At 42.9% G+C, this 26316-nt stretch overlaps 1 protein-coding gene across 1 annotated transcript in view; it reads left to right on the top strand.

The window, feature by feature from the left end:
* Positions 1-1511: 1511 nt before the first annotated feature.
* ANKRD31 (ankyrin repeat domain 31) overlaps positions 1512-26316 on the top strand; it is a 136574-nt gene continuing 111769 nt past the window's right edge. The window contains 4 exon segments of the mRNA XM_019531705.1: positions 1512-1630; positions 7574-7650; positions 10820-10908; positions 24886-25536. Of these exon segments, the coding sequence (XP_019387250.1) occupies positions 1527-1630; positions 7574-7650; positions 10820-10908; positions 24886-25536 (921 nt within the window). The 5' untranslated portion in view covers positions 1512-1526.

A 26316-nucleotide genomic window follows, 5' to 3' on the forward strand; every position in this document is an offset into this window, starting at 1 on the left:
TTCTTGTTTGTCAGTTGCGTGATCGTGCATCTAACTTGCATGGCAGTTACTACATTTTCACATGGAAATATCCATTTAGAAACAAAATGGTGATTTTCTGTACAGTAACTGTACACATAAGTGAGGTATATAAATATGTATTTTTTGCATATATAATTGTGTGGATTTTGAATGAAAATCTTGCTTTCCTCTTGCTCTTTCTGACTAATCATTCCTATTTTAGTTTTCTGGTGTGCCTGACCCAAGGCCACAAATGATGTATTTTGTGAATAAAGAGTTAAAGTGTGTTGTACCACTGTGATCAGTGGGAGTAGGAGTAACCACTACATGTCATGGTAGAAGTATGAAACTTACTGTTTATTTTATTATACCAGTCACTGCACTAAGTGAGCTTTATTTGTGCTAATATTGGCTGAGGCTTCAGAAAGCAGGGACTGGACTCTCTTACATCTTTGAGTGGGGATACTGTCTTCCCCCAACTTTAAAATGAAAATTTACTATGTATAAATACTGCTTTCCCCCCCACTTTTGAATGTTTTGAGGTGAGATTGTGGGTGGGGAACATGGAGATTGTGGCATTGTCAGCCCAGAGTTATTTGGATAGAAATGGGATCTCTCTCAGTGACTTGAGTGGGAGTCAGCAGAATTTGTGTATCCCATCATTTTTTGTCTGATTAAAAAAAATACATAGTATATATAATGGGGTGCTAATACTAAAAGCTAGTACCATGGTTTCTATTGTTTTACAGTAAACCTTCATAAACTGTTTTTTCTACTTATCTTATTATTGTATTTGCCTAGGTTCGGTGGTTCTAATTACCATATAAATGTGAAAGCCGTGTTAATTAAGGAGGCATGTATTATGTAAGCGTCGCATGACTATATTGTTATAAACATGGTGTGAGGTAAATTGCTGAGGAGAGCAGATGCATTTCACTGTGAAATATGGTGATGTTACAAACTAGCAAGTGGGCAAAATGCTGGGGGCAAATACGCCTTGTGCTTGGTGAATTCTTGGGAAGTGCGTGATGATGGAGGAGAGTCAAAGCAGGAAAGTTGGTAACTGGATATTGGTGAGGGGGGCTTCACATAATCTCATCCCTGCAGGGGGTGGACGCTTGATCCCAGAGACCCTGTATAGGCCTAGACCAATCTTGTGAGAGGAACTACCCTGCATCATGAACAGTCTGATTCCCAAAGGCTACAAAGAAAGAGCAAGCCTTGGGTTCATCCTGCGCGCCTGGGGCCTGCATTGTTTGTCTGATGCCTGGAAAGCAACTGATTCTCCCACTTTCTCAAGGTTTCCTGCCACTTTAGGCAGTTCTTATGACTCCCCACCATTTGAGGAGGTTGGTATTTCCCGTTCCTGTCAGCTTCGCTGTGGTGGCTCCCCTGGGACTGGTGCTTCCCAGAAGGCACTGCAACCCCTCTTCTTTCCCTGCTTGTGATGTGGTGCCTGGAGGGAGGAAGGAGCTGCCTGAGGAAAAGGAGTAAGAAGAGGAGCAGTTTCTGAGGAGAGAGAAGCCATGAGGGCAGGAGCACAACTGTCCGACAGCGACAGCGATGAGACAATAGTGGAGGGCTCAGTAACTGAGAGTGACCTCGATGAGGAGGAGCTGCACGTGAAGAGGTGATAGTACATTTGTAGGCTGTATGAAATGCTGCAAAGAGCTACTAACTTCTTATAAAACACAGTCCTTTAGGAGAATGTATTTGGAGGCCAGCCAGGATCCTCCCTGGAATCTACAGCTGCAACAGAAATCCTAGAGAATAAAATGCCGTTAAAATACCGTTGGTCTAGGTTCTTAATAAATATGCTTTTAAACATATTTGGTGGTACACTTAAAGAAAATCGAGATACAGTCTCAAAGCCCATGTTCTGATACCCTCAAACCCAAGAGTAGCTTCCTCTGCAAATAGACCAGCTGGGCACTTTTTCTGGGGTGAGGGTGGTGCTTCAATTAGAGCAGCTCCGAGAGCCGCTTTCATTGAAGTACCACAGGGTCTTGTGTATCAACATCCCTGCACTTCAAAATGGTGGCGAGGGTGCTTGAACTAAAGGTCGTTCAAACTTTAGTTCAACTGCCCCGATGCCATTTTTGAAGTGCGGGGATGCTCAATACATGAGATGCTGAGGCTGCTGGAGCACAGTAATTGCCACACTCCAGCAGACTTGATTAATCAAGTGTGCTCCAATGCACTGCAATTACAGCACGTTGGAGCAGCCTCCATGCTCAGGTACAGACACCCACTGTTTTTATAGGCCCTGGAGAGGGTGATTCTTCATTGGAGGAAAGGGACCAGAATCTAGTCTAAAGGATAAAAAATGCAAATGAATGAACAGGTATACATGAACTGGTAGAATAAAAACACAGCATATGTAAGCATTTTTATGTATTTATTTTGCGTTTTAATTTCAGGATTCTCCTAACATAGTTTTCTTTCAAATGGATAATTTGGTTCTTGAAAAAAATACAACTGGCCCAGCAACCAAGAAGACTTACTGTGTGCCTGCTAGGAAATGTTGAAGGGAGATATTTGGAAATTAATACAAATGAAAATGTACCCTAATTCTAGATCTTTTATGCCACTCTGCAGCCTGATGCAAAACTTTACAGCTAGGCATCTGAAACATGATGTTTATATTAGAAACATTTTCATTTTACTATTGTGATGGGAAGAAGTGTTCCGGTAAAGAAGCAAGTGGGAAGACTAGTTTTAATTGTAGTAATATTAGTAGTTATTTATGGTTTGGGGGTTTGTTTGTTTTTACAGCTTTTGCTAAAAACACATCTGTAAAATTGACAATAAAATTATATCCATCGGTACTATAATAATCACATATAAATTATAGTTATTGATAAAAACATACAATAAGATTACAGTTTCAACAAACTGAAACCAAATTAAAGAGCATACTATATGATGATACAAAAAATAGATGCAATGTACAGTAGTTGAGTAAATGAATAAAAGCAGGGTAATTTTACTTGATTTTGGCCCTTAGTCTGAGTGCAAGTAATGCTGTAATTTATTAAAGAGGAGCCAAATTGTTTTTTTCCTCATTAGCTCAGTATATAAAATTTTCCACCAATGAAGAGATCCATCTTTCTTTTATTTCTTCAAAAAAATGAGGAAGATGACAAATAGTAATTTAAATAGTCTATCTATCTTATTCTTTCTGTAGGAATATATCTTGCTTGTATATGGGATCTGATACCACCTGCCTGTAATGACTACACATCTCTCTTGAGTGAATTCTAGTCTGGTAATGACCTCTCATTGTAGTTCTGTACTTTGGATAGGTATATTTCAAGGCTAAAAAAGAGTGTTTTATTAATTTAAAAAAGGAGACATTTGAGAAGATCTCACTGTCTGCATATCTGTCTGCATGCTGGCACCTTCAGGAGTTGGCAATGTTTTTGGTCACCCACAACCTCAACATGTAAGATTTTGGCATGCCAGGGGTGGTTGGCGGGGGAGCTACAAGGGGCCTGATTCTTTTTGTAGCAGTGCAGCTCCTTCCCCGCTGTCCACCGTGAGGTACACATGCACCTGCCACTAGCAACTAGCATCAACCTCCTGCAACAAGCCAGGCCAGGGCCCGGCAGACCCCTGTGCAGCCACTTGCAGCCTCCCAGCTGCCTGCCATAACAAGCCCAGGTTCTGGTCAAGCCCCTGATACCCACCATGGAGTCTGGGATGCTTGCAGCAGGTGGTGGGGAGGCTGCAAGCAGCTGCACCAGGGTCTGCAGGGCCCCAGCCTGGCTTGTTGCAGTAGGTTGGTGCACATGTGCCTCTAAGTGGTTGGCCGGGAAGAGGTCAGGACTATACTACCACAACAAAGATTAGGCTCCTAGGTGCTCCCCTGCTGTCCGCCCTCAGGTATGCGTGTCAAGCAAAGTACCTTAGCGTTCCATGCTCTGGCATGTGCGCCAGGGATTGCCTATCCCTGATTTATACCATGTCTTAAATATAAGGGTAATATTGGGTCAGTGGCTGTGAGAATTACTCCACTTCAAACAAATGGTCTTGGAAACAAAATGTTATTTAATCATCCAAATAATGGCTTTTTTGGAAGAGGAGAGGCTTCTAAAATGAAATTCTTACTGGATCCTCCTATTGACCTGTTCAATAATAATTGTATTGTTTCTGACTTGTATTTCTCCAGTGTTTCTATTAAAGTCTTCAGCTTTAAAGCAGTCCTCATCAAACCATGGTTTATGCTACCAGCACCTGTTTCCTACAAAGATGCTCTCTTTTGTGAGAGCATTTTCCAGATGTTTGATAACTGCTTCATGTTGAGTAATTCCTTTTTGTTTTCATTTTCTTTAAGAATTTGAGATGAATGGCTTGAGAGAGTATCTTTGACAGAGCAACACATTTTTCTCTTAACTCATCATTTCATTTAGCTCTTTTCTTGTCAAGACCTTCTAATCTAGGGGCTACTTGTATAGCAGATGGGGAAGAATCCTCATAAAACTCTAAAGGAACTCTAAGAGAGGGGGAGAAGTGGTCACTCTCCTCTCCACACATGGGAGAATTTTGAATAATTTATACTTCACCACATATGTGATTCTACTAGTCTATAGGCTATCACACTTGTTCCTTTAGTTGTAAGGAAGGTGAATGCCTCATTTATACCCTTTCTAGTCTGTCTGTTAAGCATTCTAAATCGCTTAAGATTGCTGGTAGGATTCTCCATATTTCATTTATTATTTCTTCTTTATCCTAGATATCGGTGCCATCAATTCTAGCATTAAAATCACCTGCTAGTATTATTCCTAACTCTGGAAATTTATTTCTGATTCTCTCAACACCTTTATGTCGCAATTCTCATTTTAAGACTTCATCAATCCTTGATATACCTGGTAGGAAGTAAATATTAACCAGAATTAAGGGAGCTGTACCACAGAATTTAATGATGACAGCTTATAGGTAGTTATACTCTAATTCAATTTCTAGTCCCTCAATCAGACACCTTAAGAGGAAAGTAACTAAGTCCCACTGAACCCTGCCCTTTGTTTTATAAAAATGGCGGCAAGGAAAAAAACCAAAAATAAGAAGTCCAGGAAGGGATACCGTTTTCCCATACTACATCTTTTGTAAAATCACAATGTCCAAATCATTAATAAAACTTCTCCACAATAGGTCTGATAAATTATTTGTCAATCAAGCTATATTTCAAACCAAAATACCAAACTCGCTTAAAAATGAAGAAATTTGCTTCTGTTTAGGATCTAGCTAATGTCTTGAGTCCATAGATGCAGGAGGAAGACAGTCATTGGTAGGATATGCCTTACTTTGAAGAGGTAGGGGGATGTATTTGGTAGCTGTGTTGGTCTGAGACAAAAAAGAAATGCAAAACTCTAGAACTCTTGGTTCAAAGATAATACCTTCTAATTAGGCCAACTAAGAAAGTGCATTTTTTTGTGATTTGTTAGTTGGTCTAATAAAAGATATCATCTCTGAACCAAGAGTTCTAGAGTTTTGCACTTCCTTTTTGAAGAGGTAGAGCATCTTTTTTTTTTTTTTTAAATTTCCACCCCATTGGGAAAACAATTAGCTGCAGCAGTTAACACCAGGTATTTAATATTTAAACTCCTAACCATGTACTCTTGGGAAGATCCTCTTGAGGACTGCCACCTGGATACATAAATAATGTTATGTAGCTGAAGAGAAATGTTAACTCTTTTGGCTAAAAATCATATGATTGTCTGTTCCAGGCTAAAAGAGCTCTTTCTCTTGTGTGTATAAAAGTTGAATAATAAAATATTTTGCCCTCTGGATCTTTTGGTTTTTGTCTCTAATAGAGCTATGCTTAATAAAAAAAAAAAGAAATAAATAGAGGAAGAGGTGTTGTTGATCAGAGACTGATTCTGCCAGTTTATCAGTTGTAATAAAATCCTCACTATTCAAAGTTATATTTTTATTAGACACATGTTTTAAAGTTTTGTTGTTTATCAATTTTCCATCAATTGCTTTTAGTAAAATATCCTGTGCTTCTACGTGTGATTTAGAATCACAGACTAATTTCTTCATTGCTGTTAATTCCACTTTTAAACGAACCATTTCTTCACTTGTTTTTATCATAACAACAGTTATAGACATAAGAGATAATTGGGAGGATTTGACAATCTGAGACATCCTTGTTGCCTTCAGTTTCCTGTTGTAGGGCTGTTTCATGTATCCAGGTCTTGTCTCCTGGGAGGACAGAGTCAGGGAATGAATACTCTCACTCAAGGGGTAGCTGTAAGATTTATATAAAAAAATTCCCCTTTCCTTTACCTACAGCTAGCTATGTGGTAAAAATAAGTTTTCTTCTTTATCCTTTTCTTCTGATGTCTCATTTAAATTTCTATCATTGGACTGTTATTGGGGGATGTTAATAGGTTGAAAGGAAAAGGTAATTTTTAGGCCTTTCTTAATACATTTTGCAACTTTCAGTTGCATAGATGGATCTCTGTTTACTGACAGCAAGAGTATAGAGACGAGGTGCTACAGAGACAAGAGGCGCTTCGATTATAGACAGACTAATGATTATATATATTTACAATGGCCAGACTCCCCCGCAGTCTCTCAGTTACAAACCTCTTGGTTATAAACCTATTACCCAAACCTAGGACTTCCATTCCTAGAGCATGATCTTTACAGACCAACTGATGAACAGATAATGCTGAAAGGACCAGTTACTGAATAATGAAATAAGTACCACAACCAAAAGTTACGTAAGTTAGTAATCTATTAAACCCAAGTCAAACTAAAAATAATTCAAGCCAGCGCCCTTTGGTTGCCACCTGTAGGTTTCATCAGTTTATATAGTTGGGGTCCAGCTCACCCAGATGAAGATGAGATGATTCCTTTGGGTCTCTGCTGGATTCCCGTATCCAGCTTCAAAGCCCTCGCATAGTTTGTGATATTTTAAAGTATTTCAGCAATTTCAATCACATCTTAAAAAAAATTCAAATAATAATCTGCAATAAATGTGAGGAGAAAATGGATGATTTCCACAAAGTTAGATGGTCTGTGTAATAAATCATATACTTAAAGTTGATCCTGTCCTTCAACGAGACCTACTCAGCTCCACTCCTCTGACAGGAAGCTGTTGCCACCCCTAAGCAGAGGCAGGGAAAGTGAAGCTGGTCCCTGGTTTAGCAGGCAGGCGATGCCCTGTATTCACCCCACAAAGGAAAGCTAGGGCTGCTGACTGCTTTCTACACAGTGTTCTCCTCATGTGAAACCTCCTCATTGAAGTTCTTAGTTTCCCTTGCAGTTACTTTTACAGTTGTCTTTCAGGCAGCAGTAACTTACTAATATCCCCTGCTTGCAAAGCCAGGGAGTTGCAGGTTTCAACACTACTTTTCCATTCAGCATCATAAGGAGAGCTATTTTCTGTTACAGACTAAATAAAATGATTATCTTCTTTACAATTAATCGGGATTTTCCAGCAACCTTCTATCAACTGCAACATTGGCTGTAGCCTAGTTTTAGTTAATATATTCTTGTTTGTTTTTGCAGGTTTAGTTACAAGTTGAGACAAAAAATGATAGTATGCTTTTTAATTTTTTTAAAGGTTATCCCCTGTTAATAAAGACATAACCAGAATAACTGAGGTCATCTTTATTGCTGAAACAGAAGAAATAAACAGAGGTAAGAAACTGTGGATGTTTTTTGTTTGGTTGTTTTTTGGTATATCATATGCTCTTTTTCTTGAGAAGTATAATTTTACGTACTTTTTTTAAGTATATAATTTAATTTTAATTTTTAGTTTTGCATTTTAAACTTAAACAATAATTTTGCTTTTCTACAAACTGTATTTTAAAATCTAAAAGACAGATGTTTTGGCGGAAACATACTAAATTTTCTAGAGCCTTTTTAATAAATACACTTGAAAAATGAATTTGATAGTTCTAATTTTCCTTTGTTCCATCTGTACCTTCTGAGACTACTTGGTTTAAGAGGTTTAAGGATATAGTATGTTTTCTAAAATAGCACTGTAGCAGGAGTCCTACTTTCAGAGCCCTTCTGGATGTGTGGCTCCGCCCTCCTGCAATGGGCCAACCGCCTGCTTACTCTCCTGCCATGCCTTGATTTTACTTGTGATTAACAGATGATTGGAATCAGCGGGAGGGTGCCCATTTTTATGCGCCCCAATGACAGGGGGCGCTGTCTGCGGCTCCTTTTCCTCCCCTACACCACAGCCCAAGCCTCGCAGATGGTGCTGGTATGATCTAACTTGGGCCATGTTATTATGTCCTGGCCCTTCGTTTGCTCTCGGGGCTCCTCGCCACCCCTCCTCACTCTTGGGGTTCCTTGCTGCCCCTCCTCACTCCTGGGGCCCCTCATTGCCCCCTAACTCAGGGCTTCTCACTGCCCCTCCTCACTCTCAGGCTTCTTGCTGCCCCCTTTAGCTCCGGGGCTCCTTGCTGCCCCCTTTAGCTCCGGGGCTCCTCACTGCCCCCTTTTAGCTCCGGAGCTGGGCCAACGCACCCCCAAACAAAGCTGCGCCCTCTCTGGTGCCAGGAGACCCCACGCTATTGTGGAGCTCCTATGAGGCCTCCTCCAACCCCTTATAGCCTCACCCGGTCCTCCAGTAAAACAGAAAACACAAAACGCAAAGCCCCCGGGCTACAACATAAAAGCTAGACCGTTCTGGTCAAAACGAATCTCTCCTTACCAGAGAGAGAGAGAGAGAGAGAGCGCGCATCAAACCCCAGCAGGAACCAGGGGATGTTCCGACCGTCAGAGTTCTCCCCTTTGTTCTGGCTGAGTTCCTCCCCCGTCAGCTGCCGGAGGGGAACTGCCCTCCTGGCCTTCTGCCTGGGCTTAAGAAGGGCTAAGCTCCACCCCTTCCTGGCTGTAGGTTTCCCTGGTTGCTAGGGCAACCAGCACCTGCGCAGTCCTGGTGACTGGTAATTGCGCTTCCCCCCTTTCCGCCACTAGGGGCCTCTCCCAAGCCATTTCTGCTCTCAGTCACAGGGCACCTGAGAGCTCTGCGACAAGCACCCTTAAAGTATATGGCATAATGAAATATAGGGTATGTACAGATGTTTAGGGAGGTTAGACTGAGATAAAAATCATTACCCAATCAAGGTAAGTCAGGAGGGGGCGTTAGCAGGGGGGTTTGGGGGGATCAGTGGGGAAAGTGGTGTCTGCAGGGAGTTGTTGGGGAGTTTGGGGGTAAGTGGGGTCTGCTGGAGGGTTAGTGGGGTTTGGGAGGTTTGGCAGGATTGGGGGAGCTAGTAGAGTCCATAGTGGGTATTACGGGGATTGGGGGTGGGGGGGAGAGGGGCTGATGGGATCAGAGAGGCTCTCAATCTTGCAGAGCTTCATAGTTTCATAGTTTGCAGGGTCGGAAGGGACCTGAGCAGATCATCAAGTCTGACCCCCTGCCTTGGCAGGAAAAAATACTAGGGTCAAATGACCCCAGCAAGGTGTTCGTCTGGCCTTGTCTTAAAGACCCCTAGGGTAGGAGCCAACGCCACTTCTCTTGGAAGTTAGTTCCAGATCCTAGCCGCCCTGACAGTGAAGTACTGCCTCCTGATCTCTAGTCTGAATCTACCCTGTGCCAGCTTGTGACCATTATTTCTAGTCACTCCTGGTAGTGCTCGGGGGAACAGGGACTCCCCCAATGCCTGCTGGTCCCCTCTGACTAGTTTGTAACAGGCCACTAGATCCCCCCCTCAGCCTTCTCTTGTGGAGGCTAAACAGGTTCAGGTCCCTGAGCCTCTCCTCATAAGGCCTACCCTGCTGCCCCCTGATCATGCAAGTGGCCCTCCTCTGGACCCTCTCCATGTCCACATCCCTCTTGAAGTGCGGCACCCAGAACTGGACACAGTACTCCAGCTGCGGCCTGACCACTGTCACATAGAGGGGGAGGATCACCTCCTTGGACCTGCTCGAGATGCATCTGTGGATGCATGACAGGGTACAGTTGGCCTTCCTGACCGCATCCCCACGCTGCCGGTCCATGTTCATCTTGGAGTCAATGATGACTCCAAGATGCTTTTCTGCCTCTGCACTGACAAGATGGGAGTTCCTCAGCCTGTAGATATGCTGCTGGTTCTTCCTCCCCAGGTGCATCACGTTGTACTTGTCAGTGTTGAAACCTATCCTGTTCTCATCCGCCCACCCCTGTAACCTGTCTAGGTCTGATTGCAGCCTATTCCTCCCTTCTAGATTGCCCACATCCCCCCACATCTTAGTGTCATCAGCAAATTTGAACAGGGTGCTTTTTACCCCCCGTCCAAGTCGCTGATGAAGATGTTGAGCAGTGCAGGCCCAAGGACTGACCCTGTGAAACCCCACTGCCCACATCCCTCCAGATTGAAAATGACCCATCCAGTGCCACTCTCTGGGTACAGCCCTCCAGCCAACTAGTGACCCATTTGACTGTGTAGGTAACAGTTCAAAGGACCTCTCCTACCCTCTCCCCTGCTTTCCCTTGCCAGACTAAGTTTTACTCGGTATGGCCATTTATCCATTCTTCTATTTTCCCTTTTTTACTCAATTATTACCATATAAGTACTTATATTTAGAATTAAATGGTAAAAAGTATTGTGAGATATATTTGTATATCTGATATGTTACCAATATACTGTGCAACTCAAATAACCATTTTTCCTCATTTGCACTGGACTCGATGATCTTCCAAGGTCCCTTCCAGCCCTAATGTCTGTGAAATCTGTTTAATCTGTGACCACTGTGAAGTTGTGATTTATCAAATTATTTTTTAGACAGCTGGGATTTCTAAGAATTCTTGAGTCTATGTAACAATGAGACAGTAAAACTGTTGTTAATGACCTATTTTTGTGTTTAGGTCTGGAACGTCTCTCTCCAGAGATCCAGTGTGTTTCTAAATTCAGTAATTATTTACAAAAGGTAAAGTCAAAGAGCAACATAAATCTGGTATGTCTAGAAATGACAGCTTCCTAGTTATACACACATCACAGAATAATGATTGAAAGCATTGGGGCTGGTTGTATGTATACACACAGAATCATACACAGAATATACAGAATCATAAACAGAATCTTCCCTTCTATGTATGAAACGGATCCAGGTAACATGAAACTAAAACAGCTTTTATAGAAAGAGAAGCACAAAATCTGCAGCACACTTCCCAGAAACTTCTCTACTGGAGTTCCTTGTTGGTGGCATTTTCAGATTTCAGAAGAAGAGCTTTTACAGAGATGCTGCAGTAATGAAAAAAACCATTATTTGTAACATGCTGCTAACTTCTGCAGATGGAGAATATCTGTATTCAAGTTGAATGCCAGAATGTTTTGTTTATATCTATTAAGACTGGATTTAATCTCTTTTAAAAAGCAGTTTTTAATACAAGGGAATAATATGTAGTTTAGAACAGTGTTTTTCAACCTTTTGTCATTTGCGGACCTCTTTGAAAATTTCAAATGGAGATGTAGACCCCTTTGAATAGTAAGTGTGGGTATTCACATACTTTTGATTGATCGTAGTCATCTCTCATGTACCCCTTAGACATAGTCTGTGGACCTCCAATGGTCTGTGGACCACAGGTTCAAAACCACTGATTTAGAATAAAATACTTGTTTGTGCAGTGATGGAACACCTGTTTTGATTAGATTGTTAGTGACAATTCCAGCTTTGCTTGTAAACAGCCTCATAAACTTTAATGTATTTGCTGAATAATTAATGAATAACACACAAAATTTTCAACAATTTTTTCCACCCGTAGCGGGCACCTTGACAGGATGACAAAAAACAGAGGTTTCTGCATCTTACATAAAATTCCTGAGGGTTTTGTGCCTGGGAAAGTGTTATCAGTTAGTTACACAGATATACTTACCTATGGTTATAGCAGTGTGAACTCACCCTCACATTCTTCTGTGTGGGGATACTCTTTGTGGGATTCCATTTTCCTTTGTGTATCTAAATTGCACTTACCCACCTGCAAAGGTAGCATTTAATCATAGTTTGCACTTCTGTTACCCAAGCAAAGTGGACATAGAACTGAATGCATGTATACTGATCATGTGCAGTAGGCTACATGCTTGTTGGCAGATATGGGGCTATGTGTGCCTGTCTAGTGTACATCAAAGTCACAAAATTGTAGTGGGGCAAAATCCCCTCTGTTAGACAGAGCAGGGGAGGGAGGGGGCCTTACCTGCTTTAGCCCAGACACCTGAGTAGTAAGAGCACCTCTGAAGTGGGAAGCCTGGGTTCTAGAAAGGGGGTTTGGATCTGCATCTTTAATTATTTTTTTTAAAGCACAAAGCTCTAACCAGAATGCCACAGGCAAAGTATAATCCAGTCCCCTCTCTAGGTCTCCTTTTGAAGCTGAGATACTCTGTCTTTTATTTACTAGTTATTGGATACAGTGGCTTGAGAACAGTGAATTGGGATGTTTCTGCTCCTTTGGGAAGAAGGATCCAGATGAAAAACCAGGACTTGCTCCCTTCTAAACTAGCAGTCATCTTATCAAACCGCACACCACCTGTCTTGCTCTTGTCTTCCTGGCCCCACATAACTCCTCTCTCATATCTTCTAAACCCAACAACAGCAGGAAGCAGCTAGTAGGCCTGTCCAAACAGGGAAGTATTTGATTTGGATTTGGATTCAGCCGATTTGGAGGACAGTTATTCAATTCAGTGATTTGAATCACTGTCCCCATTTGATTTGGCTGAATTGGCTTTGAAAGATTTGGCGCTGATTCAGAGAGATTTGTTGATTCAGATTGGCCGGGGAGAGGCAGGCACAGCTGGGCAGCTCCATTTTCTCCAGCTGTGCTTGCCTCTCCCTGGGTGGGGAGAGCTGTGGGGGAAGCCCCCATGGCTGCCCTGCCCTGCCCAGCCCCAGCCTTTAAAAAAAAAAAAATAACGAAAGCCCTACACTCACTGGCTACATCAGCGGTGATCAGGGCCTCTGAGTGCTTGTGGCAGAGACCTCCCATGCAGTGGGGGGGCAGCGGGGATCTCCCCCCATACCTGGCACCCACACTGCACCTGTCCCATGGTGCCCCATGCCGCATGCTGCCTGGGAGCTGGGGCCACTGGGGATGAGCGCTGCCCGGCTCTGGGTGACTGCTGCAGCTGGTTAGTGCATGGCTTTTTTTAAAGTGCCAGGACATTCCCCCCAACCTGGGAGGAGGCAGGCACAGCCAGAGGAACCACGGGAGAACCTGCAGCCACCTAGCTGTGCCTGCCTCTCCCCAGCTGATCTGAATCTCTGAATCTTTTCTGAATCAATTTGGAGCTTTTATTGGGTCTCCCAATTTCATTTGTATTCAGAGTTCCGGCACCCGAATTGGGCCGAATCTCCTCCGAATTGAATTGGCAACCGAAGCTTCACACAGCCATAGCAGCTAGGTCTATAGTAATGTTGAAAAATGAAATGGTTAATTGTCCAAATACATTTTCTTCTCAGGTGTCTCAAGAGATAAGGAACTCTGAACAATCTCAGTCTCTTTTACAGTGAGTATGATATGCTCTGGATGAATTTCAGTCAGGCAGATTAATTTCCTCTTGTAGCCTCATTTGAGTGCAGTAATTACTCCTGGTCTTAAAGTGAAAAGGAATTTTACTGCTTGCCATTTAACAAGTATACTTAATGCCAGAGGTAGCTTTTTGTCATTGGAATAGCTTGTGGAAACACATCACTTAGGACACTTAAAATTAGACAACACAAAACACTAAGAAGTGTGTGGTAGAGCATAATTTACTCTCTCTTGCTCGCTGTTAGTCCCACTGAACTATATATGGGTTTTCTCGCATCTAATTATTTCTTTCTGTTGTCATGTTTGTATCCATCACAGGGAAACACCCAGTATCTCCTTTAGCATCCTTATCTTAATGCTCTTGTTTCTCATCCCTTAAATTTCCACTGCCCATAGTTTCATGGCCCTTTATCTTTCTTTTCAGCTTCTTTGGCATTCTTTTATTACATAAAGTCCCTAAAATTGCTTTCCATTTCTTTCATCCCCCTCGTACTTATGCTGCACAGTTGTCTTCATCATTTAAGGTAGATCCCAGTACTTGAATGATCGTACCTTGTCTCTTTCATTTCCTGTACTTCCCTATCCTGTTCTTTATTGTCTTGCCATCCCTTTCTGCAACTCACCATTACTTCTGTTTTCCTGGTATTTATTTTTAGTTCATCTTTCTCTAAAATGTTTCTGGCAGTTTTGTATATCTTTTTTCTGCAACTCCACTATTGTCCCTGCTATTCCAATTAGATCGTCTGCAAATAGTAGCTCCATAAGGTTTTGCATGCCTCTTCACTCAGTAGGTGTATTGTTGAGATACATGGGAGTGGGCTTATCACTGAATCTCAGTATAACCTAGCCTTGAACACTTCTGTCGTTCCCTGTGCCATTCTGCCCATTGACTGGTATTAATCGCATTTTGATTTCTGAATTCCACCACGGTGTCTCAACTTCAGTTTCTCTTTCCTTTTTTTTCCACACACTTTTCCTGTTACCCCTTTTTCCATGACATTCATCCATTCTTGGGCCCATTAATTGGTATAGTTTGTTCTCTTACCTTTTCTCTATAATTTTCAATGTCCTCTTCTTTCAATTTCAAGCTTTCATTCTTTTGTCCCTCTTCTTCTTTGCAGTCTCTCTTTTCTTTATCTACCACTATATTCATAATTAGAAGTCCATGTTTAGTTGTTACTGCTTCACTGATGTGACCTCACTGCTTATAAGCTTTTTCCCACTCTCTTTGCCTGATTAAATATACTGTTATCAATTTGACTTTTACTTTGGCCAGTCCTGTTGTGATAAGGTACTGTTCTCTCCTCTGAAGTGCAGTATTCTTAATGAACAGATCCATGCCTCTCTCTCTTCATCCTCATTCCTAACTCCATATTCTATTCCTCCATGCTGTGCCTCTTACACATTTCATTTGCCAATGTGTTCAGTTCACGTCCACTCTTATTATTATGCTTTCTCTCTCTTGTGTTACTTTCACTAGATTCTTGGAACTTCCTCTAAACTGTATTTTTTTCAGTCTTCCTTCCCACAGCTCACTTCTGATGCATACCCTGATATTATCTTCAGTATTCCAGATGGTGTTGCCATTGTATATCCTATTCCCTAATACTTTACTGACCTAGTAATGCAGTGGTTCAATGTTATACACACTGTGGAAGAATCACTTTTTTACATGGCTCTTTTAATGGAAAATATTATTATATCTATGTTTAGGGGTGAGAGGGATTGCCCAGTGTTTACTACAACTGTTTCTCAGACTGGTCTTCAACTAAGTACTTCAGAAAAGAGATGGCAAAATGACTCTGGAGGTATGTTTTATGAAGTAGAAAACAAGGAAATGTAATCCCTCTAAATTTGACAGAATCAATTTGAGAAAGTGAAGATGAGGCGTGCATTTAGATTTATTTAGAATTAAAGATATGTGACTTTTATGCCTAATTGCTGTTTCAAAGGGATCTTGTAGTACAAGTTATGTTTTTGTTCAGAGTGGGTTAGACCATTTGTCTAGAATAGTAACTGTTCTTGGTTTCCCATGCATACTGATGTACTTTTAAATTGAAGATGATTTTAATGTGGTAATGTTGCCAATTATAGGCATGGTCAGAATGTGTCTGAATGTTCCAGGAATGTGTAAGGGTCAAGTGAGAAAGTGTGAGAGTCAGACTGTGATCCTTCAAGTACTGCACCCTTAGTGCTTCCAAATGCTGAAGAAGATCCTCAGAGGGGAAGAAGTAGAGCATGACTGCTGACTCCTTTATATTAGCCAGCAGAGCTGGCTAAGTGTGCATGGTAGGAATAGGCCTCAGTCACTGAAACAAATGGCAGCACAATCCACTACCAGCCTTTGAAGGCACAGAAGCATAGGTCACAGGGAACAGTTACATACAAAATGTTTCTTCAATTGACAAAAATGTCAATTTAGAAAACATTTTGTGATTAAATAGAACCTCCTTAAGTCATACACATCTCAAGAAAAGAGCTTAAGACCTTGCCTTACCAAGCCAAGTAGTGTCACCCTTCAACATACCTGAGTATACCTGATTGGCTCGAGCTTGCAGGGAAACAGTGAGGAGATCCAAAGTGGAAATGGAGCTTAGGCTGGCAGCAAAAGTTAAGGATAACAAAAAGTCATTCTTTAAGTACATAGGAAGTAAAAAGAAGGTGCAGGGTAACCTAGGGCCCCTTCAGGATGAACTACAGCAACTGGTAACAGATAGGATGGCCAAAGTGAGCTTCTAAATGATTTCTTTGCATCCATGTTCCTGGACATGAATACAAATACGCATCCCATTGGGATCTTAGGTAAGCCCAGTATAGATACCAACCCACCAACTGTTCATGCTGACCTAGTAAAGGGGCACCTGGAGGGGTTGAATGTATTTAAGTCAACAGGTCCTGATGATCTTCATCCTAGGGTACTTAGGGAATTATCTGGAGTCATAGCGGAGCCGCTGGCACAACTGTTTGAGCGCTCATGGCGCTCGGGACAGGTCCCGGAGGATTGGAAAAGGGCTAATGTGGTCCCTATTTTCAAGGGAGAAAGAAGGAACTGGGTAACTATAGGTTGGTTAGTCTCACTTCTGTCCTTGGCAAGACCTTTGAGAAAATTGTTGGGGATCACATTTATGGGGGACCAATGGGTAAAATGTTGCTAAGGGGCAATCAGCGCGGGTTCATAGCAGGCAGATCCTGCCTGACTAACCTGGTTTCATTTTACGACTGGGTCACAAAATGCTTGGAGGAAGGAAGAGAGATGTTAGGTAGATGTTATTTATTTAGATTTTAAAAAGGTCTTTGACACAGTGTCACCCAATTCTTATACATATGGTAAACATTTGCAATGTAGATTATTACACAGTTCAGTGGATAGAAAATTAGCTTATGGGATGCACCCAGAGAGTGATAGTGGATGGGTCAGTTTCTACCTGGAGAAATGTAGGCAATGGAGTCCCCCAAAGCTCTGTCCTGGGACCGGTACTATTCAATATCTTCATTAGCGACTTGGATGAGGGAGTAGAAAGCACCTTGTCCAAGTTTGCTGACAACTCCAAACTATTGGCAGGAGGTACACAAACTAGATGGCAGGGAGCAAATCCAGGCTGATTTGGACAGGCTAGGAAAATGGGCAGAACAGAATGCAGCTTAACAAGGATAAGTGTCCTGTGTTGCACCTGGGGAGAAAGAATCGTCAACACTCCTACAGCCTGGGAGGTACCACTGTAAGCAGCACAGCTGTGGAAAGGGATCTCGGAGTAGTAGTCAACTCCAAAATGAACATGAGTCACCGGTGTGATGAGGTAATAAGTAAAGCTAACCACCCCCTTTTTTGCATAAGTAGGTGCATCACAAACAGGTCTAGGGAGGTGATACTTCCCCCCTGTGCAGCATTGGTCAGGCCACATCTGGAGTACCACATCCAATTTTGGGCACCACTCTTCAAGAGGGATGCGGATGGCCTGGAGAGGGTTCAGAGGAGGGCCACTCGTCTGGTTAAAGGCCTACAGAAAAAACCCTATGTGGACCAATTGAGAGACCTGAACCTCTTCAGCCTCCACAAGAGGAGGCTGAATGGTGATCTCGTGGCAGCCTACAAACTCATCAAGGGGGGTCCAGCAAGAAATAGGAGATACAATGTTTACCAGGGCACCTGTTGGTGTAACTAGAAATCATGGTTACACACTGGAAGAGAGCAAATTCAAATTGGACATCAGGAGAAAATTCTTTACAGTGAGGGTTGCCAAAATATGGAATATGCTTCCAAGGGAGGCTGTCCCCTTCCTTGGAGGTATTTAAAAGGAGATTGGACAGACACCTGGCTGGGGTCATCTAACCCCAGCACTCATTCCTGCCCAGGCAGTGGGTCAGACTCGATGATCTAATAGGTCCCTTCTGACCCTATGAAACTATGAAACATACCTTGCTGTTCAACAGGGGTTGCAGTTAACTGGAAGCATGCGGTTAGCTAACTCATGTTGTGTCATCCTGTGGGCAGACTGGGTAGTACTGCTAAATGACAGTGTTGATTATTCTGTCTGTGGTGCTGCACAAGCATGACTACATTGGTTCCAATTCAGGATATAGCTTGCATGGAGCACTCTGGTGTGTGGGAGGGTGCTATTGCTTGGTATAGTGAGTTTACCAAGTAGGTGCTAGAAACAGAAATCATATATGAATCAAGGATCTTTTCTTAAAAAAATGCTGAGAAGGTAAAAAATTGAAATTAAAAAAGTTTGACAAGTTTAAATAATATATTTTTATTTACTATACAAGCTGTAGGCACTGAAGAGCCTGGATTTTTGACAGAGCCTGAGAGAGAGGTTAGTGTGTTCTTACTACTGAAAACATGTAAACAGTTTGATTTGGTTTATTTACCACTTCCAGAATTCTTTGCTGAAGAAACAGCTAGGCTTCATATATTCAAGAAAGCATATGGTTCTGTACTGAAACCCACAAAGAGCACATGGTCCCAGTACAGGTACATAATTTGGCTTTTAACTCTTTGGCCAAGGACTTCACTTCCTACCTAGGCCACACTTGGTGTCATAGAATAATAATGATAATAAATATGGCAGAGTTTATCACAAGGCAGAATCTGCAAGGACTACTCCTGAAGCCAAGAGAGACTTGAATTTGTCATAGTACTGGGCCAGATTCACTGGCAGCACAGGTTCTAGAAAGGGCTGTAGGAAAGTTTACCGGCAGGGGTGATTGTAAATGTGGTGACATCTGCTTTACCACTGGGGAGTGGTCACTCATTGCAACCCAAAAGGTGGGTAGATCTGGCCAAAGAATGGATGTGGATGGGGCTGGTTCCATACACATACTTTTATGTTTCTCCACAGAGATTTTGTGGAGTGTTTGCTAACTTTAAAACTTGCCCTCTCAAACTTCTGATGGATCTGGCAGTGGTAAAGCTGCCTATTCTGATTGGAATAAATAGCTTTTTAGCACATCAGCCCTTAGTGGTGCAGGGAAATGCATCTTGTATTTCCTTTGCCAGTGATTTTGAATGAAAATGCGATGAAGTGTAAGAGTTCAGCCACATGGACTCATCAACAACAGCAGTAGTTGGGTTCAATATCTGGATGTTTTTCATAGCATTACAAAAAAGTTTCCAGACCCTTTCCACCCAAAATCTTAGAAAACTAAGTACACCATCTGTGAGTGCCCATAATGGGCACTGCTTATCCACTTACACTAAATCTGTATATGAAAATCCTAGGGGAGGAAAGAACACAGCAAAAAAATGAGTCGATAGTTTGCAAATAAGTAAAAATAGTCAAGCCAACAGTATTTTGCTTCAGTTTCCCTTCCTACTGGTATGAATGACAGCATAACAATGCAAATTTTTATTTCTCTAGGAAGAATGCATGTTCTTAATTATTTTAAAATCCATCAGCTTTTCCTCTGTATTTTTGCCCTTCTTTTGTTTAATTATATCTTAATCATCAGTGTGCTTCAAAGGTATACTGCTCATATTAAAATGATGTTGCACTTCACAGTTTTGCCACTTGCTGGCAGCAAGGGCCTAGAAGAAATGTTTTTAATGGAGTTACCCTAAAATACAATATTGAGAACAACAGTTTAAGGAGAAGAAAAATGTATAGGCAAAAACTAAGTATTTCTTTCCGTCTGGTAGGGTTGTGCAAGTTCCCTCAGCCTGATCTTGTGATAATATATCTAGGAGCCTGCTCAGTGATCATATGGAACTTAAAACTTCCTAAGTCAGTAGGGAACTATGATAGAGGATGGTCAGATATTATCTGGCTTTGGCAGTCACTCTGGGAATTAGTGGGTTCTGTAGAAAGATGTATAGGCCTTGCTTCCACTGCTAAAAGAACTTACTGCTAGTGATTGAAAGTTAACATTCTTCTGGAACAGGTACTGAACACTTGGTATAGTCATTTGGGATGGATTTGTGCAGTGCCACTTAGAGGTGAATGGATACATAGGTCCAATATCAGATTGGCATTGATATAAAGAAAATTGACTGTATCAGAAATCAGCCTGATGTGGCTGATAATTTGGCTGATAAATGCCCGTGCATGGGTGAAGACACAGTGCAGCATGCAGGCAGCAAGAAGCACAGCCCAGCAGCTTGGAGAGCTGCGTGCAGCTGGTAAGTTTGTTGTGGTGGAAGGGGTGTGTGGAAGGAAGGGGTGTGGGAGAGCAGATAAAGGCCCTTGTGGTAAGGGAGGAGGAGGCAGGGGCTGGGGCAGGGCCAGGTGCTGCCCAGCCAGGGTGGGACAGGGTGCCTCACAGAACAACGGCCTGTCTGGTGGGGTGTGGTAGGGCTCTTGCCGCTGCACGCACCCTGGAAAGACATGGGGGAGAATGTGCCCCTGGATCTGTTTGGGGCACAGTTGGGGTAGACTGCAGCTGTGGACTGGGGCTGGGGCTGCCTGCGCCAGGCTGTTCCAAGCACATGCGTGGGGGTTGGGCTGGGGCTGTGCTTGGGGCAGGCAGTGGTGACTACAGTAAATTTTGGGGTGGCTGCAGCCCCTCCCAGCACTGCTGCCGTCCACCCTGAGGTCAGTGCAGTGCAGCCTGGCCCAGCCCCTGCTGGGAAAAGCCCACCACAGCTCCGCCCTAGCTTGCAGCTGTAGCCCACCCTGCCCATGCCTCACACAGATCCAGGGGCACACACCCCACCATGCTTCTGGGGTGTGTGCAGCACAGGAGCCACTCCTCCCTCCCCACACTTCCCCACCCTGGACGAGCTGCGGTTCTGTCCAGTGCCTTGCCTCACCCCAGCTGGGCAGCACCTACCCCAGCCCCTGCCCCAGCTCCACTCCTCCCTCACTGCAGGGGCTTTGATCTGCACCCCCCAGGCCCCTTTTCTCCCCATGCCCCTTCCATCACAACAGACTTACTAGCTGCACACAGCTCTTCAAGCTGCAGGGCTGCATATCAGAAATTAGATCCGTATTGGCCGATATCTCCTTAAAAATCAGCTATCAGTATTGGCCCCCAAAATCTCTATCAATGCATCCCTAGTGCCACTTGTGGTTGAAGGCAGACTGCTTACTGAGAAGGTCCATCAAGCTTTTTCTGACTCCTGAGCAGTGCAGAACTCCTACAGTTATGCCCTGCAGTTGGCACTGTTCCCTGCATTTGGCTCCTTGGCCTCAGCCCTGCCTATTCCTAAGGGATCAGCCCCACCTGTGCTGTGGGGGCGGGGAACTCAGCCCCTTGTCCTCCTCTTCTTGCCAGTCCCAGACCAGCTGCCTTTCAGAGTACCTACTCCTCCAGGCCTTCTTCTGGGACTAGCTCCTGTCCCAGATTCTGGACTACAGCCTAGGCTGCACATGCCAGGTTCTAAGCCCACAGCCCTGCGTTAACTGTCTCAGCCCTGGAGCAGTTCACTCCCTCTTCCCCTTTTGTAGGGCTTAAAACCCAGCGTACCCCAGACCTTCTCCTCTCCTACAACATAGCTTAGTCTTTTGGTGTAATGCAAACCCCAAACAGCAATGGAAACAAACCATATAACTTACCTTTCCTATATAGCATGCCTGTAGAGCTCCTTCTGTTGTGATGATCTGAGTCTTGAGCCCTAGGTCAGGCTAATATTATAAGGATATATTATTTAATATCATGAGACAAGTTCTTGGGTTTTAGCTAGGTTAAGTTTCACTCCATTCCATAAAGGCTGGGATGAAAGGAACCTGTCTCTTGGCAGGTAAGCCTCACTGTCCCAGGTTCTCACATAGCCCCCAAGAACTAACCCTTATCTGTGCAGAGGTAAGTCATCAGGAGGACCTGCTGAAAAAGAAGGAAGGGCACAGCTGAGCCTGAATTTTCTGGAGTGATCTGCCAGCTGGTTACACAGGTTCTTGCTTAGAAGGACTCCACTCCACTCAGGATCAGACTGATCACCACATTTGGGTTCAGAAAGGAGTTTTACCCCAAGGTCAGATTGGCATGGACTGTGGGGGGTTTGCCTTTCTCTGTAGTGGGGATGTAGGCCCTTTTCCTTTTATCTCTTGAGCATATTTTGAAAACTACCATAAGTTTGTCCTTGCAGCAGTAGGATACTAGCATTGCCCTTATTTCTCTGCTTTACCTGTGGTAGGCAGAAACGTAAGTGGTACGGTTTACAGCTTGGGCCAAACCTGCTTGGGGAGAGTTGTTGGTGTGGCCAGAAGCTAGGGAGAGTCAGCCTCATGCCCTAATCCTTGATGAAGAGTCACTGCTGCAGGAAAGACATGTTGGTGTGGCTAGGAGCTAGGAGTTAACGAAGAGGCTGTAGCTCACCCCTGTCTGCTAAATGTCATTGCTGGGGTGGTAGGCAGAGGTAAATCTGGTGGCAACAAAATGTAGGGAGAGAGCTAGAACTGGCCACAACTCCATTAACCCCCTAGCTGCTGGCTGTGCCAACATCTCCCCACTACAGCAGTGGTGCCTGCTGCAGAAGCACTGAGGCTGCCTTGAGCACCACTGCACTGAATTACACTCCCACCTGAGCAGACTCCACAGGGGTCTCCATTCTGGTTGCATAGAAGTCAGTGTAAAAGCCTGGGACTAATGCTGCATTTGCCCACCCCTAATTATGCTACTGGGTTAGAGTGTTCTTGGCATCTTGGGGCATTGTGCCTGGTAGCTGTGTGAGAGGGTTGTTTGTCTACTTTTAAGAATAAGTTAGACCAAGAATTCTCAACCAGGGTGCCCTGGCCAGTATGCAAACATAATTCATGAGATTAAACCCAGAGATTTCAAATAAGAATCCATAATGTCAAAAACATTCTTCCTTGCTTTGGTCTTTCTGAGTTCTTTGCAACAGAAAAAAAAATGTTTTATTTTTCCAGAGTCAAAAAATAAGTGAAAACTATGGGCTAGCATTTTCCGAGGGATGCCTTGAGACTAAAAAAGTTGAGAACCACTGGGTTAGACCTATGCTTGTACAGGATGGATTAGATAGGGATGATTCTGTATGGAGCAGGGGGTTATTGTAGATGACCTGAGGTCCCTTCCAATCCTGCTTTTTTATGATTTTATGCTTGGTCACACAAAGTTTCTCTCCAGCTTCCAGAATACCCCAAGTCGAGAAGAAACACAAAAAACCACAACATTTCTCCCCTCTGGGCTCTGTTGTCATTAGACCCCTTGCTTTACTTCATGGGCAGATCTAGGACTTTGAAAAGGATGGTGCAGAAGGTGTGGTATCTCATCACATATAATACAAACCATATTTTTCTCTAGGTAAAAAGAGACTAGAAACTTTACTAATATGCTAGTGGTCTAGGACTATCTTATTCAGTTTAAGATCAAAGCAAAAACCAATATAACCTTATTGGAATATGTTAAAACTAGTCTGCATGTCTGTGAAATAGGAGCTACATTATCAGAAGCAGCTGACAGACAGAAAAATAGCAGAAGAAAAAGGCTGGCTTGATGAGTGGAATATCATGACCATTAAAAAGGAGACAGGGTCATTAACACCTGTGGAATGAAGAATTTAGGAGGAATCAGTTAGATTTTAATGAGCTATGAATTCAGTTGACTCCCTTACTGGTGCCTGAATAAAAAATGTTACTGCCACTGTCAGGCAGTTGGTTTTAAACTTTGGGAGGAGCAGGGATCAGAGGAGGGGGCAACTGCACTAGTGCACCCTCCTCCCCCACACTTAGGCAAGTCTAAGTTGGTTATTGATAGCCAAATATGGTGATCATCGCCTACCTGGCAGGACTTCCCTCCCCTGCTTACTCCTTTTCTGTACAGAGGCTCAGCTAGGATGCAGTCTTCCTCAGTTATTGCCATTTGCCATTACCGAGAGCTATGTATCTTCTTCCTCCATTCAGCTTTCAGTAGAACTGTTGCCTCCCTGTTTAGTTCCTCCCTCAAACACTGATACTTACTTAATTTCTCATGGGTGAGGTTGAATAATTCCCAGCAACCTATTAACTCTTTTCTGATTTGCATGAGGGGGTTATACTCCAACAGACTCCTCGAGTATTACCATCCTGAATCTAAGCAATGCATGCGTTTCTTTGGTCTCCTGAAGTGCAGAATAGTATGTGTACTCTCTTTTCTCCTTTATAATAAGAAAGTGTCGGGTAGATGCTTCTTTCTCTGTATTTTAGTGGAATCTTTTCTATAGCTCCTAGATAAAATAATTGAGGTACATCCCCCATTCTGCCTATTTAATTAAATATACTGGTAGTATAAAATAATAAGGGACTGAAGAGGAATTTCAAACTCAATTTTTCTGGGAAGAAGTACCAGGGTTGATGGCAGGTTGGAAGCCATCCATGTTCTGTCTCACTCATGGGTAGTAAAATGGAGCTGAGGGAGAGTTACATCTGCTCTGTTTTTTATGCTGTCACAGGGGGGCATGAGGAGGCAGAGGGCACATGTGACACTCCAATGAAAATGGCTATTCCAAGCTTGTAAGCATGAGGCACATGCTTCCATACACTGAGATGTACACTGACACATAGTTAAGGAAAGTGTACACTACTTTTTTACATATTTTTGTGAGTGTTTGATGTAACCACTTAAAGCAATTGCACGATTCAAACCTTTTATACTATATCTGTAGTGGTCTGTGATGTTTACTGTTTGCCTAGACTATGAAAATATTTAACCATATTTAAACGAAGGTGGAAAAAAACTTTCTGAACATCAGCGTGGCATACAGATACACTGCGAGTAGTATGAGATTTTTGACCTCTAACGAATGCTAGATTTATACCTTTTCTTATTCTTGATCTTCTGTACTAGGGAAGTCAGAAGCTTAATTATTAGCTCTGTCTTTAAGCACCCAGTCTAACCCTTATTATGAGAGTTTGGGAACTCTTAGGACCATATAGCTTACTTGGTCCAAAAGTTATAAACAAGCTATAAGGGCACTGATGAACTGTAAAATAGATAGTGTTTTAAATGTTGCTTTTTGGAAAAAATGTTTTTCACAGAGATTTAATGATGAAGACGACTGTCCAGAAGAAAGCCTACTCTCAGGTGCCATTGCAAAGGAGACATTCATGGTTCCAGAGGAATCGACACGGCAAAATATATTTTCAAGTGTTTTAAAAGATTGTCACAGTGCCAGCATGACAATTACTGAGCTTGATGCCAAGGTTAAAGATTCTGTTAATACACATACAGCTGTCTTATCAGCACCCCCAGAGAAGATTTTCAAGGAAGCGTTTACTGCTCAAAGAATAATGGCTGATGAATTTGAAATTCAAGATTTGCTGAAACCACTCAGTGAATCTGAGAGTCCAAAAATGATAAACTTTTTGCACGATATGCTAGAATGTCAGGATGATGTTCTATCTGTAGATGCTTTGGGTGATAAGATGAGCAATGCCCTCCCAGAAGACCTTCTGACAGCACTGAATTCCTTGTCAGAATCTTTAGTACAACCTATCTATCAATTAGCAGAGACGAAAAGAGAGCTTCATGTTATAGAAGAATACTTGAGATCGGAACCCAGTATTTCCCAGAGAGATGATGATTGCACTCAAATAGCAGATACCATTGAGTCTTGGTTTTATACAGAGCAGCTGAAAGAAAGAAAAGTGTTAACAGAGTCTAAGTTACAGAATATAAAAGATGAACAGGTGTGTGTACATTTTAATCCATATATTGAAGTGTTAGGTTTATCTTAAAATACTTTATTGCAGTTAATTTTTTCTCCTTTTGGTAACATATTTTTATATTTTCATTTTTTTTACTTAAGCTCCCATCAGCTTTTTCCTAGCTATTGAAATTGCTGAGTTTGCTGGGATTGTAAATTTTAGTAAACTTGGTTGTATTATCCTATTGCCTTCTGTGCTTTGCCTTATGCTGCTCTGCTGTACTTGGTGGTCTACTTAAATCACGGTTAGATTTACCAATTTTCATGGGTTGACTGCAGCATAAAGACCAAATTTCATGGACATTTTGCAGATGTGCTCCGGCAGCCCCATACCTCAGTAATGCTTGGTAAAGAGGCCCTGCAGGGGAGGAGGGATGAGGGGGTGGCTACCATCTTGACTTCTGGTTGCCCTTCGTGCAGTCCTTCCCCTCAGTACTAATTGGTGGAGAGGCCCGGGGGGCGGGGGGAGGACTGGGAGGAGAGCCAAGAGGATGGCACCAATCTTTTCTGCTGCCCTTCATGCTGCCCCACCAGCCAGCCCCTTCCCCTCCCACTTAATAAAATAAGGGTTTTTTGTTGTTGTTGATTTCACAGACAATCTTGGATTTTGCAGTTTCTGTGAAATCCACAAGACTGTGATTTCAGTAGACCCCTAGCTAGTGGGGATCACTGAAATGTGGTGGGACTCAACACATGACTGGGTGGTGAATGTCAAGGGCTATAGGCTGTACAGGAGGGACAGGATAGGAAGGAAAAGTGGAGG

Source organism: Crocodylus porosus, unplaced genomic scaffold (assembly GCF_001723895.1).
Source record: "Crocodylus porosus isolate Cpor-Errol unplaced genomic scaffold, CroPor_comp1, whole genome shotgun sequence".
Taxonomy (NCBI): domain Eukaryota; kingdom Metazoa; phylum Chordata; order Crocodylia; family Crocodylidae; genus Crocodylus; species Crocodylus porosus.